The 22,887-nt window shown below is 44.5% G+C and overlaps 1 protein-coding gene across 1 annotated transcript in view; it reads left to right on the top strand.

Moving 5' to 3' along the window:
• Positions 1–9,871: 9,871 nt before the first annotated feature.
• mspo (M-spondin) overlaps positions 9,872–22,887 on the top strand; it is a 41,958-nt gene continuing 28,942 nt past the window's right edge. The window contains exon 1 of the mRNA XM_033377808.1: positions 9,872–10,836. Within this exon, the coding sequence (XP_033233699.1) occupies positions 10,359–10,836 (478 nt within the window). The 5' untranslated portion in view covers positions 9,872–10,358. The remainder of the gene's footprint in view (positions 10,837–22,887) is intronic.

Here is a 22,887-nt window from a genome sequence, read left to right as displayed (position 1 = left end):
ATTCGTGTAAACTCGTACAAAAATAGGAATTATGATATGATATGCCGATGCGACTAGAGAATACTCCCCAATAGCCCCCACAACTCCTTAGAATGGGAGAAGAACAGGCATCAAATACTTATGATTATTCTGGATTATAGAGATTTGCTGGAAGCCTTCCGCCTCACATATCCGCCATACCCAACGATGCCACGGAAAGGGCATAGGAAAAAACAAATACTCGTCTGTCGAGTGCAACAGAAAACAGTGGCATACAAAATAAATTGTAAATGTATCCGTTCCCCTTATGAAGTACTTGCTGTGTGGCAAGGGGGGGGGGGGCTGGTCTGAAAAAACCTTGACATGAAATGCAACAAAGCAGAGAATGCTTTTTTCCCCCCGTTCAGTTGGTGCAGCAAAATGAAGACAGCAATGTTGCCAATATTGTCGGTGAAAGGAAAATAGTTTCGCTTTCTGTGGGTTTTTGGGCATTTTGATGGCTTGATTTATTAGCCAGAAGTTGCAATTGATTATGTTGTTGGCTTCCCGATTTCTGACATGTTGTTCCACACGGAACGGCTGTAGCCTCATTAGATCGTATGCGTCAGACCCTCGCAATGACAGAAATCCGCCCATAATGGCACTTTCCTGCTCCCCCACACCCGACAACTGCCCTTCCCCCCCTCCCCCTCCCCCGCACTAGAGTGTCTAATGAGCAATTCAGAAAAGTTTTCATTTTCATTTTCTCCGCTCTCTGGTTGTTATGCACACTTTGCCTTTGGCTCGCGCATCGCCCTGGCCACTTCACCGCACAGAAGAACCCCCACTTAGACCGTCTTAAGTGACAGCTCGAGAGTCGGGCGAAAGAAGACAGGGACAGAAGAGTTTGCCCTCCCTGCCACCGTGGCACCCACTGGGCTAATAGGCCTTGGTCTTGGTGGAGCGGAGCGGAGCGTTCTTTTCCGCTGGCAGCAGCAAAAATAGTTTTTCCCCCAGCCTCCCCCTCTTGTAGCCCTCCCTGCCGCTGTCTCGGCTCTTCTGAGTGAGTGATTCACGTCAACTGAGGCATGATTCTATACAACTAAATGAGTTGTCGTTTTTATTTTGCTTATATTTCATTATATTTTTGTTTCCGAGAGGGTGAATGTGAATGGCGCTGTCTCGTGTTCTGCAGCGCAAGCCACAGTGGAGATCCGATGAGGCGGACAGAGATCAAGAATTATTTGCATTTATTTGGTGATATCTTAAACTTACAAATTATATATATTTTATCATATATTTTATTAATTTAAGAACGTTAAATTATTCAATGAAAAATAATACATAAATATGCAAGTCCTAATTTTAATCCAATTGTATTAAAACCACTATTTACATCTTACAATCTTTAAGGGTTTATCTTACTTAAATATATTTAATATTGAAGGGTTTCTCTGACTTTAAACTTTAGGGACTTTAGGGACACAAATCGGTTACCAATTTCCTGCTGAGCCTTGGAAAGGATTAGTCCAAAAGCGGTTTGTGGAACCAGAAAACCCACATTCTTAATAATAAAATAAATTAAATTGAATAATCGATTAGATAAAAAACATCTTCAAAGCGAATTTGCACTCTTTTTGGACAGAAAATATTATATTTTAATGCAAAATTAAAAACAAAACGAATATTAATTGTATGGGCGAGTATATTCATAGTGAAAATGTTTTCCCTCAATGCGAACTTCCACTGTGTCGTGGAACATGAACAAGCAATAAAACGTAAGACAAAAATTTAATAATAAATTTGATATTTGAGTGCCGCCTCCGTCACTCCGCCACTCACCCGCCATTCGAGCGTGCAAATATTTGTGCTTAATTTGTAGCTGCAATGTTTATGAAATATTTGCAATATTCCCCATTTAGTGGAGATCCCCCTCCCCATAAGCAGCTGAATGTGGCACGGTGCTCAGCTCGGAGCTTTCCTCGAATGGCAGGCGACAACTGCGGGCACCGTCTTGAAATATGCAATGCCCGACGCGCGAGAATCACGGCCATCGCGTAATTAGCAATTTTCCATGCTCGCTTTCCCCCCCCTCGCCCACTACGCCGCCACCTTTTTCCTAAATAATTTTTGTGTATGCAGTTTATATTTAGCTGAATTCACGCTCCCCCAGCTGCCTGACGCAGCGTTCCTTGGATGGTACGGAATTTCTTGGAATTATGTGGAGGGCGACACAGGCCGTCCCCCCTTCGACACGGTTTCCGTTTCTTCCTGTGTATCGGGGATTTTCTGGGTTTCTGCTACCTGGGACATGTCTCTGCACAGTGGGCTCCAAAAGTAATGGAATAAGTGTGGATACACAGCGAACGAAGCCCTTATTCAATGGTGTTTCAATCAAATAAACGTTGAATGAACTCATCCGGTTGCTGCTGAAATGGCTTTCCGCTTGAAGTTCAACCAATGTGCACCTCTGACCTCTGACTTTCGTTCTTCATTTTGCCTTTGCCTTTCTCCTATGAAGAAATTCGTCCACCAGTTTTGCTCATCGTCCTCGACCTCTGACTGTGTCTCTAACAATTTTTGCATTTTAATTGCCTGACGGGCTAATGGCTGTCGTAGTTTCGTAGTTGTGTTTATTCCTGTGTCAGTTTCTTTCACTGTTTTCCAAGCAGTTCAAGGCTTAAGCCTAGCAATTCCAGTATTTTTTCCTATTCACTTAGTGTGTGTTTCCGTGTGTGTTTCTTCGATAAAAAAACAGGGAATAAACAGAAAGAAGAAGCTGTTTTTTTTTTGGGTTTGAGGGTCGAAACTGTTTATACCCTTTCCAGAACCATCGCTCCATAATTATAGCATTATCTATAGAACAAAGATTTCCCATTAGATCTTTAAAATACAAGGCCATTTTCCACCTATGGATGGTTCAAAACTTCTGGTAAGCCCACAGTACCCTCTAGAAGAACCAGCCAAATCGCTGCTCTAATAATAAATGTTGTTTTGCCATCCATTTGCCGTGTCAACGACAAGTGGCATACGAGTACAAAAGGAGGAGGAGAGTCAAGAAGGAGAGCATAAGGAACTGCAAAATGCTACCCGAATCCCCTTTTTATTGTCGCTGACTTCCGTGCCCCCTCCCGTAAGCGCCTCATGCGGAGTCGCAGTCACGTTCCGGACATCAGTGGCAGGCGGTGCCGGTGCCGGTGCCCCATGCTCGTAAGATGATTTCAAAACTAGCGCCCGCGATATGATTTCCCCAACAGCTCCAGAAGAAGAACTATTTATTGAAAATTATGGTCTAATGGTGTGTGTGTGTGTGTGTGTGTTACCATCGAAATAAAATGAGGGAAACTCTTGAGCAGACAGACTTAGCGGTGGGGGATGGGTGGGAATTGTTTGCGAAAATGTCACAAGAATATAATAACAGAAAGGAAAAACAGTTTTACTTTGGTTTCCAAAATGATTTCAATCGAACGTTCCAACGAAGCGCGTAAATGGATGTGCGGGCTGGCTGAGAATCCACAATGAGTCGTGGAGCCATCCACCTGGTTGTGGGAAATGGAACCCGATCCCGCATATAGGGTATTTGGATTGTAGAGAATATAGATAGATAAAGTATAACTCATACTATTGCTCATAGTATAATTCCTTTGAAAGCAGCATGATATATTGATATTTTCCCATCTGTTTTAGGTTCTTTACCCTATATATATGATACTTTTATGTACATACTCCATTCATATGTTACCACACCGCTAATGCTTCTCTCACATTAAAAAAATGTGCACAAAAAGCGCCTTTTGAACCGCAAAAACATTACATTATATTCACAGATACCCGCTCTGCGCCGCTCCCCGTGAAATGATGAGCATGAAAAATGTTTTAATAACGGTAAATTTAATATCCGCTCGGGCCAAATGCTGCACTGCATTAAAAATTACGGTAAAAGCTGCCGCTGCCGCTGCCGCTTCCCTATCGCGCTCTAAAACGTGTTCCATGGCCCCTCCTGCTGTGCTGTGCGTGCATTTTAATGAAATGACGACTGATTTAAAGCCTGGGTGGAATGTAAGCTTTTGGGCGGGTGCCTTGTGGGCAGGGGGCGGAGGGCGGGGCAACAGGTATGAGTTACACTTTCATAGCATACTTTTTAGCTGCGCAAAATGCGTTATGCATGAGCACTTGCCGAGTGCTGGGGAGCAGAAAGCCAGAAGTTGACACAGTTAGGCATAAAATTATAACAGACCTGCAGACAGTCGGATGCCACAGATTGAGGGAAGACGGCAGGGGAGAAAGAGACAGACAGACACACCAGACTGGCGATGGTGGCGCAGTCAAGGGTGCGTGCTGGGACAACATTTTAATGACTTTTCCTTTTTGCCTGGCAGCTCTTTAATTTGGTGTGCACCTCCGCCACGGAGAGAGAACGTTCCAAAAATTTATGCAATTAATGTTGCGCAAATGTTTGGAAATGCAATTCTCTCCATTTGGCATGCACTTTGACACAGTCGACAGCGGGAAGTGGAACGTCACGGAGCGGCGTGGTCTGGTCTGCCACCGACAGGCGGGCCAAAGGAAATGCAAAGAGCAATAAGAAAACGAAAATTAGCTTTTCGTTGACTCCTTTTGCAGAGCACGAGGGTATGTTCTATTCGATGCCAGGAGGATGCGTTTCGAGATTATTTTACATTACATTGTATTTTGATATTTTAGAACTCCTATAGAAAAGGCCTGCTGTTAATACTCGATATATGTATATCCACAAGTCTCTACAAATTGCGAAAATCCTGTAGCATTTGTTGTTCTTTGGATCAAGTAACGGGTATCACACGTGTCGAAGCAATCTCTCTTTGTGGGTTTTTGTTCCTTCTCCGCTTTTATTTTTGGCTTTTTTCCCCGCACAAAGTAGTCAAATGCCATCGGGCATAAGCCAAAGAATTGCCAAAGAGTGACAGGCAAAAGAGGAAGCAGACTCAGTAGCAGCAGCGGCAAAAACAACAACATTAGCGGGCGGAGTACCCGGGATTGGATTAGACAACGACTACGTGGCTACGTGACCCTACGCTTTAATTAAGCTCAGCCCGAGCGAACGAGAGAGAGAGCGAGAGAGAGAGCGAGAGAGAGAGCTAGAAGTGGCCTCAAGTGGAACAAGATAGATAGGAGAGTGCACGCCCACACAGAAATGCAAGAAATGCAAGGCGAGGCCCCCTGTCAAAACAAAGCCTCCCTCTCTTTCTATTCTCCTCTCCACAGTATTTTGCCATTAGTGCGCTCTTTAGCCGCTCATTTGCGGTTTCGCTTATTATACTCGGAGCACGTTGTCGCAGCCCTGCGGGTGAGAGCGCTGCTCCTGTTGTTGTTGTTGTTGTTTCTGCTTCGGGAGACTGAAGCTGCGATTGTTGTTTTTGGTGAGCGTGACTTGCTGCTCAAGGTGCATTCTGTGTAAAGGTGAGGCATGCCAAAAGAGTGCTCTTGAACAAAAACGATCGATGGAATATTTTTCGATACACTTTCTGAACATTCTGCAAAATTAATAACCAAATTGAGGAATTCATGGGTATGGTCTACATGCAATCGTCCCATTTCCAAAAAGCATTCCAAAATGAATTCGAAATTAAATTAAAGGCCGACCAAAATCTTCGTTACATCGATGACTGCAGGGCAGGCACTTTCCTTTGCGCTTTGTTCGCTTCATTATATCCGTGTGCAAAACATAATTGAATCAAACCGATGGCCAAACCCACCAACTGACAATTAAAATCGCTTAAATTGCAATCGCCGCATAATTACCGCCAAATAGCAAATGCATTTACCAGGGCACTAGCAACCTAATTAAAATTCTATAATTTGTGGTCAGAAGAATATAACAGGCGGAATGTCAGCTCTTTTACATAAATGTAAATTTGTAATTGATTTTCAATGGGTTTCTGGCGGCAAACAGACGGACAGGGCAGCGCGAAGCTCTGGCCCAAAGTAAATGTTAGCCCATTTCAATTGAATTAAAATAGATCAACGGATTTCTGTTGGCTGGAACTATAAGAGCCTTACGTCATCAGCATAAAAATCAAATTTAATTCTGTGGCAACATGAAAACAAACGGCAAATGTTTGACAAGCGAAGCGTAACCCAAAAGAATAAAAACAAACAAACAAATAAAAAACACATAAATATATAAATCTCTATTAATATCATTATTATTATTTTTAGAATGGTGGTGACCAGCCCTGGACAGCATAAATTATCAGCTAAGCCTTTTCAAAGTGACAAATTTTTTGGCGCTGCTGCACTGCCACTGGATTATGTTGACTTAGGAGAGAATGATTTGTGGAAATACTCGGAGTAGGAATTGTGAATGAACCGAATGAACCACTGGATACATGTCGGAGAGGCGATGTTGCGGGACAATGTGTCAGCTATTGAAGATGAGCTTTTAATGGGGTTGTGAATGTGCATGTAATTCTTAAACATTAGATACATGTATACAAATTTGGGTATAGCAATAGAGGAACTATCCATGTCACAAATTGTGTGTCTTACCAGATTCTCTTCGAATTAAATCCCACTGAGAACATTGTGGCAGAGAACGCAATTAAGAGTATCCTCTTGCCTTTTGAGCATTATTTATCCGAAGAGCACTCATAAGTATGCTCTGAATTTTGTTAAAGTGTAACCCATGAGCAGACGAATGTGCATGAAATTTTGTCTGGTAAGAGCTTCCATCTGAATGAGATTCTCAATTCCGTAGCAGAACAGTGTCTGCAAAACACTGCCTGGCTTTGGCCACAATCCAAAATGTGGCACACACAAAGCAAATGCCAAAACGTACACAGATCCAGTGGGGGGCAGACACGGCCACAGATGCTGATGGTGCTGCAGGTGCTGATGCAGAATGTGGCACTGTTGATGCTGTTGTTGCAAGTGTTGCTGTTCTGGTTCCCGAACAATGCCATCCAATGATGCAGCGACAGACGGAAAGAGAGAGACAGAGTCAAAGTATTTTGACATACGCTGGGAAACCGAAAAAATGGGGGAAATGTTACCAATAAAGTAAATTTTTTGTTATTTTCGCTTTGTTGTTGCGGTTAGATTTGGTTTTCGAGTGGATTTATTTACCGGCCAGATACAAAAAACAAAAGCAAAAACGAAAAAAGGAATCAAAGACAAGTCGAAGTTCATATATCCTTCATATATCCTATATGACAGCTCCCGATACATCCGATGCCGCTTTGAATCACGATAACCCTTTCCTTTAAAAGTAGTTTTTAGAGTCATGCCAACCTAGAGCCAAAGCGGTAACACCCTTTCCATGTTAGGGCACAGCAAGATACATATAGATATTCAAAAAAGAATGGAATATACTGTAAATGCCGACAGAAAATAGTGGGTGGCAGGTGAGTGGCGGGTGGTGGGTGGTGGGGTGGGGAGAAAGCACATGCATAGTTTTTATGCAAATATGAATGGCGTCTCTCAACACCACACCGAACGGATTGCCGTATGGCACCTTGGGGACTGTCACCGGGCAGGGTCCCCGTGTCAAAGGGTAAGGTTGCGTTTTGGTTGCTTTATGCTTGAATTTCAATACAAAACAACAACGAGGATGGACGAGAAGAAAGGAGATGCATATCCCGTGGAAGGGGTTTCGGCAGGATACCAATACACCGTTTGTCTGCTCGTCTGCGTTTCTGTTTGGCAAATGTAAACTTTATTAGGAATTTTTCGTTGCAGGACCAACGATAAACACACCGCACTGAACCCCTCTCCAATGAACGCCTTTTGCATCCCTCCCCCCATCCCTTTTCTGGCTCTCATTTCGTGTATTTTGCGATTTTACTTTTATTGAATGAATAACACTCTTGTCCACATTAACACACAAACATGTTTTGACTTGTCTGTCCAGGTGGCGAAGAAACGAGAGAGAGCGCGGCAGACAGAGAGCGAGAGAGCGAGCGGGCGTCACACTAGGGAGAGAAGGCGAGTTCATGCGCTGTGCAGCAGAGAGATAATTTCCCAGTATATTTCCCGTAAATCGGTGGGGAGAACATTCTAAAATCCCATTGATTTGAAATATGTACGAGTATTCTTAATAATTATGTTGTTTTGGGCGAAACAAAAACATGTGAGTATTTAGTTTTGAATATCTATGGCAATCGTTTTAATTGTGATTTCACTGGTGGTCGGATGTAAATCTTGCTATTAAAAGAATTTTCCTCTGTCGCTGGGCTTTTTTCCCACATTACTTCCATTTGAAAATTCCACAGCCGTTCGCATAAATAATAAATGCAATGGAAATAGCCATGATAATGGTAATTGTGTCCCTACGCTCAATAAACATTACACAAAACGGACATTATCACCTCATTGGAATAAATTCCGGTAGTGGTCCGACATTTAAAGCCCCATAAAACGCGATGGCCCCAATGGGAAGCTAGAACCTGGCCGAGACAAATGGTCGAACCGGACCGGACTGTCCATTATAATTGACCACAAGGTGGGGTTGGGGCGCCCCCGTAATGGGGTGGCATCACGGCGGGTAAGCGGTCACCGCCTGTGGTCGTCATTCAAGCAAAATGGACAATTATTATTAACTGCAATAAATTTCACGCACGCACAATTTACATACCGGGGACGCGGGCATGCGAGCGTGTCGAGGGACAGGACAGCCGCAAAGGACCCTAGGACCCACTTAGACACAGACAGAGGCGCTTGGACATGCCCCACACGCTCGGAGGCCAGGCCCAGAGACACGTACAACTCTCTTAAGTGCAACATAATTGCGGGACAAAGTTTTTGCCCGCGGGAGTGGGCTACCTGGACCGTGGATCGAGTCCTGTGAGGTGGTATATGGGCCCTGGGTAATTGCCATCGGGGGCACATGTCAGTGGCAATTAGACCATCCCTCACCCCCACCCCCCCTTAACCATTTCCGCTCAATAAATCGATAGTTGGTCATTGTCATTGCAACGGGTATTCGCTTCGTTGTTGTATCTATGTGGCACGAGTGCCATTAGCGTGTTGTTTAATTGAATTGTAGCAATTAAAGTGCTTCAATTGGTTTTAATCGGAAATTGTACTCATTGTTCGCCCCCCACAATGGGTAAAAGCCGTTCTGTCGTCGTCTCTCAATTCGTTTCTGCCACAAACACGCACACACACCCACACACTCGATGATATATTGTACTAGACAAAAGGCCGCCTCATTAACGCTGCCATTCACCAATGGCATAAAGGAAATGTGCAATAAATGTGACTAAGCCTTTGGGGTCTTACAACAACGACTAGATAATTACAGCAGACGACACTTGGCAGCACTCTCTGTTAATCGATAGTTCGAATGAAAGCTAAACACAATCATATCCAGTGGACATTTAATACATATTCAAGGCACTACCATTATCTGTAAGTGTATGTATTTTCAGCAGGTTCTCAGAGTAATATTTAGTGGAAAACTTGCTTAGAATCGAATCATAGCTTCGTTTGCTTCAGAAATACCTTTTCTGTTAACTTTTCTGAACCCATTCCATGCGTTAACAGCAACAGTAACAGTCACTGTTAAGAGCACTTACATGCATATTCTTACATTTCAAGTGTTAACAGCAAGAGCGCCAGTGTCTGTTAAAAGCACTTACTTACATATTCTTTTAACTGTTCTGATCCCATTCCGCTCATTAACAGCAACAGCCCCAGTAACAGTGACTGTTAACAGCACTTACATACATATCGTATGTTTGTATATGTGGGAGTCATTTTCGAGCCCAAAGCTCAACAGGCTGTTTCCATTCTGTTGTTGTTGTCATGTTGTTTCGCCAACATAACGACGGGTACTTTCTCTCTCTGCCGCATCGCTCTCTTTGGGGCAAACGCTCTCTGGATGGCTGTTGGGTGGGTGGGGGGTGGCCACTAGCACAGCACGGCACGGCTTCTGTTGTCATTGCCTGCCGCAACATATTCGCAGTACGCGACGAACTCTGAACACAGGCGGTTGGTCTTTGGTCGAATTGCTCGGCATTTGTACGTTTCGCTCTCGCCGACGCTGGCTCCTGGTCCGCGCCAAAAGTCCAAATCCAAATCGAAGCAAGAATCCATCAGAAAGTGGGGACACACAGACAACGACAATAGCGACGGAGGGGAGAACAGAGTAAAAGAAACCGAAAATAAATATGTGAGTGAGCGTGTGTGCGTGCTTGCGTCCGTGTGTGTGCGCGCGTGTGTGTGTCTGTGCGTTTATTTTTAAGCACCGGCCCCAAAAGGCAAATGTGAAGTGCAAGCGAGAAGGGAAGTCAAAACCAAATCAGAAATAGCCCCTCCGCCAAGGATAGAAAGAGAAAGAAATAGAGAGTTAGAGCGGGAGAGCGGGAGAGGGCGCGCCGCAAGCACAGCAACAAACACAAACACAAACACCGTTTGACAGAATGAGAGCGCAGCCGAAAGCAAAGTCGGCCGCCCAGTGGTCGCCCCTTGCCGGGATCCTCGGACTTATCGGGATCATTGGGATCCTCGGGCCCCCACTGGCCGACGGCGCGAGCAGCGCCTATGGGGCATCATTCATCTCCAATCCGGGCATCTACGCCTACTCCGTGGCCAATCAGCAGGCGCCCAAGGACAGCGACATCAAGTTCGGGTCCACCTCCAGCGACGACGCCGCCGCAGGGGCGCAATCCTCTGCAAACTCCAATTTGAACCGCAATTACTACTACACCAACAACAATGCTGAATATTTGGGCGAGGGCCCATCGGCGCCCCCGCCCACACAGCCCGCCCCGCAGACGGGCTGCACTCTGGACCGCCTGGCCGTCTACAAGGTCGTCCTGCACACCTACTGGACCAGGGATCTATTCCCCAAGCACTTCCCCGACTGGCGACCCACCGCCCAATGGACCAAGACACTAGGTGAGTGGATAATTCCTGAATAATCATGCGATCATCTGGGGATTATCTTTTGAAAAGGGTTTAAGGGAGTTTGGAGATTATTTTGGAGCTTATAATGTGAAGTGCCGAATGTGCCTTTTACCCAATTGTGCTCCAAGGAATGGTCATCATTCCATTCCATTAATTTTCTTTGCAAATAAATCTTCATAAATATCAAAATTCCTGTTCTTCAATCAGTTGGAGTTTTAATTAATTAAAACAAAAGGAATTCTTATGAAAAATCATTGAAAATTCTATATTTTTGAGTTAATTAAGTGGGGCAGAATGTTAGAAATATCAACCAAAAATACTCAGACAATTTTGCCGAATTTACCAGCCGAAAATTGGGGCAAACTTCTCCCTCTCTCTCTCTCTCTCTTTCAGTGTCGGTCAGTCTCTTTCGGACTATCCATCTCTCACTCTATTTATTACTCAATCATAAAGGGAAATCGAGCAAAACGATAAGAATCTCATAATTTGTGCACCGCACAGCAAAATCCACACACAAACAACAACAACAACAACAACAACAGAGATGGAGATCTAGAGACTAATTTGTCACAAGGCTGTCTCTTTCTCTTTCTCTCTTTCTCTCTGTGTATGTATGGAGAATAAATCGAAAAGCAATTTCCTTGACAGTTTCCTAAACATTTTCGGTTCGTTTTTCGGCATTTCTGGGTTAAATCAAATAGGAGAAGGCCCTGGCCAAGCGGCGAGGGGGAATGGTGAATGGAAAATGCCTTTGGCCGCATTGGCATGTCGCTTGTCTTATCAATGTTTTTGCAGATTTAGCTGTCGATTTATAGCGATGGAAGGCACACACACACACACGCATACACAGGACGGCCCAGAGACGGAGAGACACAGATAGAGAGACAAGTAAATCTGACAGCTAAACAAGCAGAGCATCCAGGCAGGCACACACAGACACACACACACACACACACACACACAAAGGCGCTAATAAAAAAGGATAAGCAGGAAGCCGTTGCCGAAGCAGAGAGCCTCCTAAGAAATGCGATTTGTACGTGCTTATGCGCTATGTGCTGGTCTCAGCGCAAAACAAGAAATTGGATAAAGTTGCCACCAGACATAGACACAGACACAGACGCAGGCTCAGCCTGCTTATGTCCTTGGAGAACAGAGGGGTGGGGTGGGGTGGTTTTGATGTTTTGATTTTCGCCTTGTTGCATTTCGATTCAAAAGTTATAACCGCCTTGGGATCGACTAGAGCTCGTCTAAGCATAATAATAATATTTTAGTGTTTGTTCACTGGGAAAAAGGACTCTCGTATGACTAATTAAGGAGCATTATGGTGGACATGCAACTACTGGCTGCCTCTCCAAGCCGCTCCCAACCCTGCAGCGGACTCTGCTTGTTGTTTATAGTGTCGTCTCGGTAATTTATAGTTTTATATTCCCTGCTTGTGGCCGCTGCCTGTGCGTATGCGTGATTTATGCGCGGCCCTGCACTTGTGTTTATCCCCGCATAAAATATAGCAAAAAGGAGTGCACTTCTCGTACTACTTTAAAGGCTTGGCAGCCCGGAACCACCAGCACTTGGGCTTCAATCGAGCGTTTATCTGTTACCTTGGGGATCCTTGGGGTTCGTTTGTATCAATCGCTAAGCCTTGCATCTCGGATTCATTACTGGATGCAGAACAGTACACTGTTTCTCTCCATGACAACCGCTTAATTTCGGCCAGAGGCGGAGCCAAAGTCCTGTTCTTGGTCCTAGGAGTCCGAGGATGAGTCTGGAATGCCATTTGGCATTAAAATTCAGGCTGCAACGATGAAAAAGCAAAAGAAAAGCAAGAAAAATAGACAAAAAGCTTAGCAATGCACTTCATGAGAGGAGGGGGAGGAGGAGTGTGGGCGGCAGCGGGGCTGAGGGGCGGAGGGCAACGGCTTCCTGCCTCTGTCATATCCTGTTTGTATATAAATTTCAGTGCGCAACTCTAACATCCGTTGGATTTCAACTCTTGGGGAAAAGAAAGCAAGCCCCAACGGAGGAAAAGCAGAAGCAGAAGGAGGATGGACTCGGCCCCCTTTGTTTTTGTGTGGCGCTGTCGAAGGAGGTCGAAGGAGAGCCAAATTTATTATGAATGCTCCCCAAAAACAAGCAGCAGCGACAGCAATTGCAACGGAGTACCCCCCACGCCCCACCCCTCCCCCGGAGACCAAGTCCAAGCATTGCATTTCTTGTGTCTTTTGTGCTCCAGGTCGGCCCCCAGTGCCGATCCTGGTCCTCTCTCTCTCTCTCCGCGATTCGTGAGTTTTTGAGTTGTTAAATTTCATTTTTGGCCTGGACGGCTGTTGTCGCTGTTTTTATCGCCAAATTGAAACTGAAATAAAGTTTGCCTCCTGCTGAATATTTGTTTTATATTCCGCTTTGTTTCCACTCTCTCTCTCTCTCTCTCTCTCTGTTCTTTTGTGCCATGTCACACTTTTTGTTCGGATCCAAAAACTCTTTTCGCAGTAGCATAGTAGTTTTTTTTTTTTTTTTGTTTGGCTTTGGACGACTTTTGGTTCATGTTTTTGCCATTTTTATTGCTTGTCCTCCGACTTTTTGTTCAGCGCTTTGCAAGCCAAAATGAAATGTTGCACTCTGGCATGTTTCAACCGAAATTGCAACCACACAAAGGCCCTTGAGAGAAGTTTGAGATTGAAAGGGTTTTCGGATTAGACGTGGAACTAACTGCCTTGGATTTAGGATTAAAGACGGAACTACAATAGGTATCAAAATGGTTGGGAGGGAGCCCAAGGGATAAGTCTAGAGACGGACTATAAGATGTCCCAGATCTCCCTTATTCATATAATAGAAGCTGCAGTAGATGCCCTCTTTCCTGATTTTCTATTTCTTTGTGTTTTACCCATTCCGTTTCGCTCAGTGTATGCCTGCTCAGGCTTATAGTTGATGGATTTTCCTGGTAAGACGGGTCCAAAAATTAATTGCAACAGAAATAAGAAGGAGGGTTGATTGGAAAGTGGGGTGGGTGGGGATTAGGCATAAAGACCCCCTTGGTGAAACCGAGGAAAATCCCCATTGATCCTCGTGGCATTGTTGCATAAGCCTTGGCCGTGCGGCTCGTTCCTTGTTAATTGCCTGCGTCCGTGTGGCAATTATCCTGCCACCGAGAGACGTGCGGTCTCGGCCTCGTATTTGGGGCTCTTTTCTCTCTGTTTGAGCTCCTGCCTAATTTTTGACTCTCGTTTGTCGGGCAAATAAATTATAAGAGAGGCGGAGAGGCGGAGTGTGTGTGTGTGTGTGGCATAATTCATAATTTATGCAACACAAAACACACACTCTTCGCGTTGTCTCGCGAATTTGATTTGCAGCCCCGACTTTTTGCTCATAAAAAATATGTTGAAATGTTTCTAACACGCAAAGGGAGAGAAAGAGAGAGAGAGAGAGAGGTAGGGAGATTTTCCCAAGTGAGTTTTCTACGGGAGTTTCCAGTAATGGCAAAGCCATGTTTTTGATGTTGTTTCTTGCAACTGTTGCAAGTGGAATTTGGTGTGTTGCAAAAGAGTTTTGATATTTAATTGAATTTTCATGGCCTGAATGCAAATCTCATGTAAAATGCATATATTATCGCATGAGAGAGATCTCCCATGGGAGACCGAGTAAGCCGATGCTTACGAAACATCAGAGAGCACATTTCAACCTGGGTTTCAAGTTTCCCTTTGGAGCCTCTGGTGGAAATCTGTTTAACATTGAAAGTCTTGCAACCTTGCAACACACACACACACACACAAGCAGACACATAGACAGTGATTAATTCCCTCGTAAGTAACTGACACTGAAATCCCGCATAGATAAACGTTTTACTCCGCCCTGAAACCATTCGAAACATTAAAGTTTAACTTCGCTGCGGGGGAGAGGAAACCTCCCCCCATATCCCCCATATATGTATGCGTATGTGTGTGTGTTGTAGGAGGCATTACACATTCATAATGCTTTTCCCGCACACAGAATGGAGAAATGGAAAATTTCTGCCATTCTCGGGCGCGGGGGTGCTGCCGCTGACAGAGCAATTTCCTTGAATCGGAGCCTGCTTCTGCTTCAGCCACAACGGTATATTAATAATAAATGTAAATTCTTGTTCTTATTTTACTGTTCTGTTGCGAGGGGGGGAGGAGGGGGGAGTCTTGCAGCTCTGCGCCACCTGAAGGGCCTTTGCTGGCTGCTTAGTGTCGGCTCTGGCTTAAAGTGTGGCAATTAAAGGCATGCCCCACCCTCCCCTCCCGGCACACCGAATCACGGGCAAACAGAATTCGTTTGCTTTCCATTTTTCCCCGCATTTTTACTTGCATGAATAAATTTTCCCTTTTGTGTGGGCTCCCCCCCTCCCCCTTCCCACCACATGCGCTTGCTATGTGCCACGTCAAATTCGTATCATTATTCATTCATACATGATTAGACAGGACAGTACGAGTAGAACCCAGAGCCAGAAGACAACATGGAAAGATGGAAACATGAAAACATGTACAGGTTTCGTATTACACAGCAGAGCAGAAAGAAGGAAAGTTTTCCAAAGCCACACAAATGGCAAGGGGACTTGCGAGGGGGGAGGGGGGGAGGCAGACAGGCGTGGCATTGCCAAATGGAAATTAATGAATGAAATTTGATATAATACCAGCCACCACCGAAAGTCGGTGGCTCTCTCTTTCTCTCTATGGGAAAACTTTTTCCCAGCAGCAAATATTTCCCTTCCATGTCCATTCTGTTGGACAAATTGTTGTCACTTACACGGCGCTTAAGCCAACTCAAATTGTTTACTGGACATGCATTTATTTTACATTAAATAAAAACCCAACATGCAACATTTTGCGGCAATGCATTTAATTAATCATATTTACGGCGTTAATTAAACAACGTATGCTGTAAATATGCGCATGTATGTGTGTTTACCTTGTGAAAATTCAACATAAATTACCTGCCAGCTAATTGGCAATATATTCCACAATTGGCTCTGAAATTCGTATATTTATTACACAATTTTTCAATTGAATTAAATCATGGAAAGGAAATCGAAAAGGAAACCCGCAGCCAGAATTAATTGAATACAAATTAGCCAAATGACAACAAAAAAAACACCACTACATTTGTGTAATATATGTGTGTGTGTGTGTGTGTGTGTTTCTGCATTAATTAACATAATCCTAATTGCGGGAGGCAGATGGTAATTTACTTGCCCGCGTAATATGTTAAAAAATCATGGGTCGCGCTTTAATTCGCTAAAAAAATACAATGGAAATTTATGTTATTTACGTAAAGGACTTACAATAAAAAAACAACGGGTTAAATCATCCAATTACATGACGCGAAATAATTTCTGGGAGGGTCGCTCAGCATTGGGAGAAGAACAACTTTCACTCTTTATTTTATATATTTTTTTGCCCCCCCCCCGCAAACCTATTCTCCTAAGGACATTCAAGGTTTTTGCTTCTGTTAAATGCGAAAATTATGAAAAATAAAAAATGGGAAATGCATTCACCGGCAGTTGCGACAATTTATGACATTTTATTTCGTTTTTGTTCCGTTGCATATTTGTGCATTTGTCAGCATAAATGACTGCAAACTGATTTATGCGATGTTTATTTTATTTTTTCTTAATGGGGAAAAATACATTCAATTCCTTTCGGGGGGAAAAAAACGAGGGGAAGTTTTATGGAAAGCGCTCAAAAGTAGGCAAAGAAATGTGGGCCAGCAAATCGTGATCCTAATTAACTGTCGGCCATAAATCAGAAGTGCGACGGCCAGGAATCGGCTCATTAATAACGCATTTGCATGGAAATGTTGTAAAATGTGTAACCGATATCATCGTGGCATCGTGGAAAAGGGAACACAAATTTATGGTCTGCAAACACAGAAACGGAAAAGAGTTGGTAAAAGTATCTTGTGGCTGGTTGGTGTTTTCTTTGAGCCAAAGAGAGAGGGAGAGGGGAGAGAGAGAAGGTGCTGCGTCTGCTAATGGCAGCCTAATTATGCTGACCACAAAGGAGGAAGCGAGGCACTCCTGCTGTCGGGTTGCCAGGCTGCCAGGCATAAAAGGGTTTCCGGCCTGTCTGCCCCATAAATTTACGCTTATTGCCGCCCAGACGGGGTCACAGGCCCCCGTGCAACTTAAAGACGCCACACACACACACACACACCTCTCTGGACTACATAAATATAAATCTTTGCCAGGTGGGTGCGTCCTCTTTCCGCTCTCTTCTGCCCTGCTCTTCCGCTTTGTCTCCCGCTCCAGACAAGCGGCAGACACACCATGCGTGCTCCAACTTCCCTTCTCCCCCCCCTCATAAACAAAAAAAACCCCCCGAAACGAATCGGAAACGCGTCGCACAAAACTTTTGTTTGTCTGCATTTATGTCTGCGTAATGGGACCAACCGGAGTGGTGGGGGCGCAAAACGGAGGCGTGATTGTGGTGTCTCGTCTGGTTATGGGGCTTTCTCTTTGTCTCCTCGAAGAATGTGTACAAATTACAGAGAATACACGTGCCCACCCATACAAACACAGTCTGAGGCGCGGTGCCCCGCGGTGGCAGTCTCTGATTTATACAGCGAATGGGGAGGAGGAGGGAGCGATGGAGCAAGGAATTTTAATGCAAGAAAATTATTTTAGTCCCAGAGAATTCGATTTTAGTTATTTATAGAAAATCCCGTGTTATATTCAATAATTCCAAGGAGAGAGTCGAAAGGGATGGCAATATTAAGGGTAAATAAAGACAGGATGAGAAAGAGTGAGGAAGATAATGGGAAAAAGAACCATAGATTCGATCTATGAGAATCGATAACCGATAAAAAGAGAGCAACAAAAATAGAGCTTAATCGAAGAGAGTATTGTAGATCGATAATTTCGTCTTCGGTTCGTCCTGTGGGGTTTGAATGCGAAAGACAGGCCTTTCAACCATTCAAAAGATTCCCTGTCCAACTTCTAAGGGTGATGTGTGTGTGTGTGTGTGTGGGAGATATACATATATACTATATACATATATAGATTATTGTCGGCCAGGACACGCATGTCTTTTCTACTGTCAGTCCGTTTTTAGCCCACGTCAATCGACAGGGCTTCGGGCCTTAATTAAGGATACAGAAGGCCACACGAAAAGATAAGACGAAGGGGAATTATGATTGAGACAAATTGTCATCTACGTGACAAGTCCGCATAAATTTTGTGTGTGTGTCTATGTGTGTGTGTGTGTGTTTGTCTGTCTTTCGGCTTGAGTGACTGTCAATAAATAGTACATAAAATTCATTTAATTAAGCAATTTTCATGAGTATACGAAAAGCGGAAGGAAGCGGAGGCAGGACAGAAATGGTGTGGATAGTGAAGGCAATTTATGAGGATTGCACCCCAGGGAGTGGCCATATTTTCGTTTAAGGCGTGCGGCTGATAGAGTGAGAGGGTGAGGTATATTGAGTGGGAGAGGGACAGATCAAAGCTGTGGCCAGATTAAGCAACTTTTCATTTTTGATGGCAGAGCCAATTTTTATGGTCAATCAGGCGGATAATGAGATAAAGGCATTGGGGAGCACGTCCGCTGCAGAGGCGATGGCCGATGACCGATAACCGATGGCCGATAACCAAATTAACCGTTACAAGGGGCCGCCTGGCCAATGCATTGGCAATGAGGAAGGAAGAGGAAGAGAAAATCTCTGGAAAATCACCAAGAACCACCGCAACAGTACCGCAAGGCAAACAATCTGGGGAGGACCAGGCCACGCCATCGATGGGCGTTCCACCGCAGGCAAACTGTCGCTACGGAGGGCTCAAAGCGGCCATCAAGTGTTTACCGTGTGGCAGGGGGCACAAACAATGGAAGGACCTCGGCCCCGAACTGAAACCGAGAGGCTGCTGAGTGGCAGGATGGCAGCTGCCGACGTCCCACCATCGGAACTCGCGGACCACTTCAAAGCCTTGAAACAAAATTAAATGAAATACAATTTTTTTCCTTAATAAATTAAATCTTAAAGAAAGCTTCTTGGCATAAGCCCCCGTTGAAGATTACAATCAGCTCTACCTCTACCTTAAACTAATTAGAGTGCAGGAGGGGGGACTCTCGCTGGGGGATAAATATGATTTGGGGTGGCATTAGGTCTAACGGGAAGATTGTGTAGAGAAATGAGAGTGGGGGGGCCTTGTTTTTTATAAAATATCCATGTCCTTGAATGAACTCAGGTTTCAGAGAGATAACGTACCCAACAGATGGTTTACTGATTGGTTTATTACAGATTTTGAGCAGAACCGTAACGAAATTTGATAAATGTTCCTTAACTCGAGGGTTGGAAGTGCCATACGACCACAAAATCCACCTTTCGAGAGCTAAAGAGGTTCCAAATTTCACCATTGTTAAAGACAAATCAAAGAAATGGAGTACAGCAGTGCCAGGCTGCTTCGATGCTTGCCTGTTTGTTCGTGTTTCACCTCGAGAGCATTGAGAGGCACTTGTCTTATCTCTTGATCTTCGTTTCATGCGAGCGCATGCATTGCCCACTCTCCTTTATTACTTCCATTCGATTGCGCTCTCTCTCTCTCTCGCGACTCTTAGCAACAAAAATAATGCGGATGGCACGCTCTCCCGCTCTCAGGCCACCCACGGTACACTTGAGTGAAGCGAAAGAAATACAAAAACGTGACTTTACTTTGGCTGCGAGCATTCTTTGTCTTTATTTTGATTTGTATTTACTCAGGGCTATACTTTGTGATGATTGAATCGACAACTGTTAAATACCCTATAGTCGCCCCTGTCTCTTGCACAATTATGTTAATTCCCACAGTGGAGAGGCGAACTTTTCCAGTGCATATTTCGAGTGGCGAAAATTGTTTGTGGCAACATGTGTCCACCTGATTTGTGTCTATTAACTTTCCTGCTCACTTTTGCATATTTTTAACGCGGCTCTGGGAAAAAGTTTCCGCAGCTAAGACAGAAAGCAACAACAAAATTAAAAAAAAGCAACTTTGAAGCGCCAGAAAATTTGCTAAAGCGTTAGAAAATGTACACCGTGGTACACCCTGTGTCAAAAAAAGAAGAGGAAAAACTTGGCTAAAGCGTAAATAAACCAAATATAAACTTTGGCTGTTGTGTAGATGGTGCTGCTGCCAGACAAACTTCCTCTTAACTTGGCTCAAAGGCGCGGTCTATCTCCGCCTCTCTCTCGCTCTCTCTCTCTCTCTCTCTGTCTTTTCCACAGAGTTTGCTTAGTAGCCGGGGACATGGCCGAAACATGGGGGCACTTTCTCTAGTCTCCGTTCTCCATTCTCGGCTCTCAATTTCCCTTGGCTGCTGTTGTTGTTGCTTTGGTTTTCCTTTTTTTTGGTGGTGTGAATAATGTTGCTGTTATTTATGCCTCAATGGGCCATGCCACGCCCCTATCCTGGGCTTTGGTGGTGGCGTAGAAGAAATTGCAATTTCCACGCCCAAGTTTCGGGCACTTTCACTTGATGGTCCTCCCGTTCCCTTCCGTTCCGGGCAACCTTTCCCCCACCCCGTTCCAACCTACCCCCGAAAAAAAGATGTGGAGCTGCTTTTTATTAAAAGTTTCGTTCTTGGCAGCCAACAACAATGGGCACATTTTTTAAAGTGTTTTTTATTGTCGCGTTAACCGACCGCAACGACTTAGGGGCCCTGGATGGGGGCCTGGGGCTAAGGCCGGGGCGGGGCGGGGGCCGTGCCTGTGGTTGGGCTCCCAACTTTTGCGTAAGTGTAAATTATTGTTAAGGTCAGAAAGTTGTACGCAAAGTTTGCGCCGTAGTTTCCTGCATAGTTCGTGGCGATAACTTCGGCTTAATACCTTTAACTAAGTCCCCGACTAAGGGTCTGGCCTGCCTCTCAGCTTTGGACCACATTTAACTTAATTAACACAGCCCCCAACGCAGAAGAAAATGTTCATAAAAATGCCGCACTAACTTTCAATTAACGCAGGAATATAGACCCGTACGCCCACCCCGGGACAACTTAACCGTAGGTTAACCCCGGACTCTACCCGTTAAATGCGTGCAATAAACTCTTCCTATTGTTGTTGTACTTTAAATATAAATTTATGTGGCATTTCTCTGCACCAAATGAAGGGACTCGCAAAAAATGGGCAAAAACGGAAAGTGTTACCCATTTTCAGTGCAGTCCTTGGCAGTCCTTCCTTCCGGAGTTACTCTTGGCAGCCCTTTCCTTAGTTTCAGTGACCTGTCCCTTTTCCTTTCACTTGACCTTTGAAATATGTCGGCGCTCGCTGTTTCCGCAGCAGTAAAGTCGCCAATTAAGTATCCAAAAGCTGACACCAAGAACCCCCCAGTGTCCAAAAAGCGACCAGAGATGAGAAATAAACGTAAGGACTCTTTATTTCCACTCTTTAAGGTCATTAGAAGGGGGTTCTATTGTTCATTTGCCATCTTGTTGGGTAATTTCCTTGAGATTTATGAAAAATACAAGAAAGTTCGACAACACTATACTTTTTGTTGTTGTTGTGTAAACTGTACTTTTTATCTTTGAACTTTGTTCTCGCACCCCAAGAGGAGAAAAACACTGGCAACTGTACTTAATAGTTGGCAAAGATGGGGAGGGGGGGACTTGATTTGTTGCCGACAATTGAATGCTTTTAAAAGTCTCCCCCCTACACACACGCACATAAAGGGAACGAAAGCCGCCTCAAAGAACTAATGCCTTTATGGGGGGTGGGGGAGATCCCCGCCTGGGGGCCATAGGCACAAAGTCATCAAATTTTAATGCCACACATAATTTTTTCATGCAACCAATGCGCAAAGGTTACAAAGCCTTCCCCCAGGGGCATAAATGTCAAATCAGCAAATATGAAAGTACAGCTCCGACAAAAGGGCCACAGCCGGAGACGGAACTTAAAATTGCTTTCGAAGGCTTTCGATGAAGGTGAATGTCCCTGTCAAAGGGTTCAGATATTGGAGATGCTGTGATTTAGAGCCAAGGGTCGACACAAATCGCAGATAAAATGGGATTCATAAGAGCACCCATTCGATTCGGAGGATCACTGGATCTCTAAATTAGAAATTTAGTAAATTGTGAATCACCCAAGGCTGTGAGTCGCTGTCAATCCACTCGAGAGCAATCACAAAAGAAGCAAAAATGATTCCCTTTATCAATTGAATCCCCAATCCGAGTCATGCTAATCGAATTAGTGATGACACCTGGCACGTGGACACAATCACAGGATCGCAATCACGGGATGCCGACATCACTGTGATATGTGGAACCACTTACATCACACAAAATCCACAGCATCATATGCCTTTTTCAGCCATCCTTTACTCCTTCCACCTTTGGTGCCCTTTCTTTTCCCTTTTCCCTTTTCCCTTTTTCTTTTGCCATTTTCCTTACAGCTTTTTCCTTATTTGTGGAAAACTTTCGAGTGCGGAAGTTCCTCAAGGGCTGTATACACACACAGAAGAAAAAAACAACAATACCCGTACTCAAAAGAGGCCCTAAAAAGGGTTGCTCTTATTGTTATCGATGGAAGGATATGTGCCTGAGTGTGTGTGTGTTTGTGTGGGGGTCCATCATTGAATTATGTGCACAGCAAACAAACAAATAAAAAGGAGAATTGATTGTTGCATTGCATACTTCAGGAGGGCGCTGCCACAATTGGAGATCATAAAAGTGAATGTTGCCCGCCGCATAGCCACTGCCTTTGCCACTGTGATAGGTATATAAATATCAGCTGCCCCTTCCCGCCACCCTGCCACACTTCCACTGGGCGTAGTTGAGCGTGAAACGTAGAATTTATTATGTTATCGCTTCAGCGATTTACTTTATCGATTTCACAATCAGTCGGTGAAAGAGGGTCCCACCAACTTTGAGGCTCCCCAGAGATAATTCGCAGGACTCTCAACCCCCGGCCCTGATCCTTGGTTTGTTTGCCTCGTCATTTGGCTGCCGAGGAGGGGAGAGGGGCGACGGGCGACGGGCGAGGCCATGTGGCAAATATTGTTATTTGCTTTCAAAATTTAAGGCCCTCTCTGGGTTGACTTTGATTCCGCCAGGCTTTGGCAGAGCCTTGCCT

This window comes from Drosophila pseudoobscura, chromosome 3 (genome assembly GCF_009870125.1).
Source record: "Drosophila pseudoobscura strain MV-25-SWS-2005 chromosome 3, UCI_Dpse_MV25, whole genome shotgun sequence".
Taxonomy (NCBI): domain Eukaryota; kingdom Metazoa; phylum Arthropoda; class Insecta; order Diptera; family Drosophilidae; genus Drosophila; species Drosophila pseudoobscura.
This window is presented reverse-complemented; position numbering and strand designations above follow the sequence as displayed.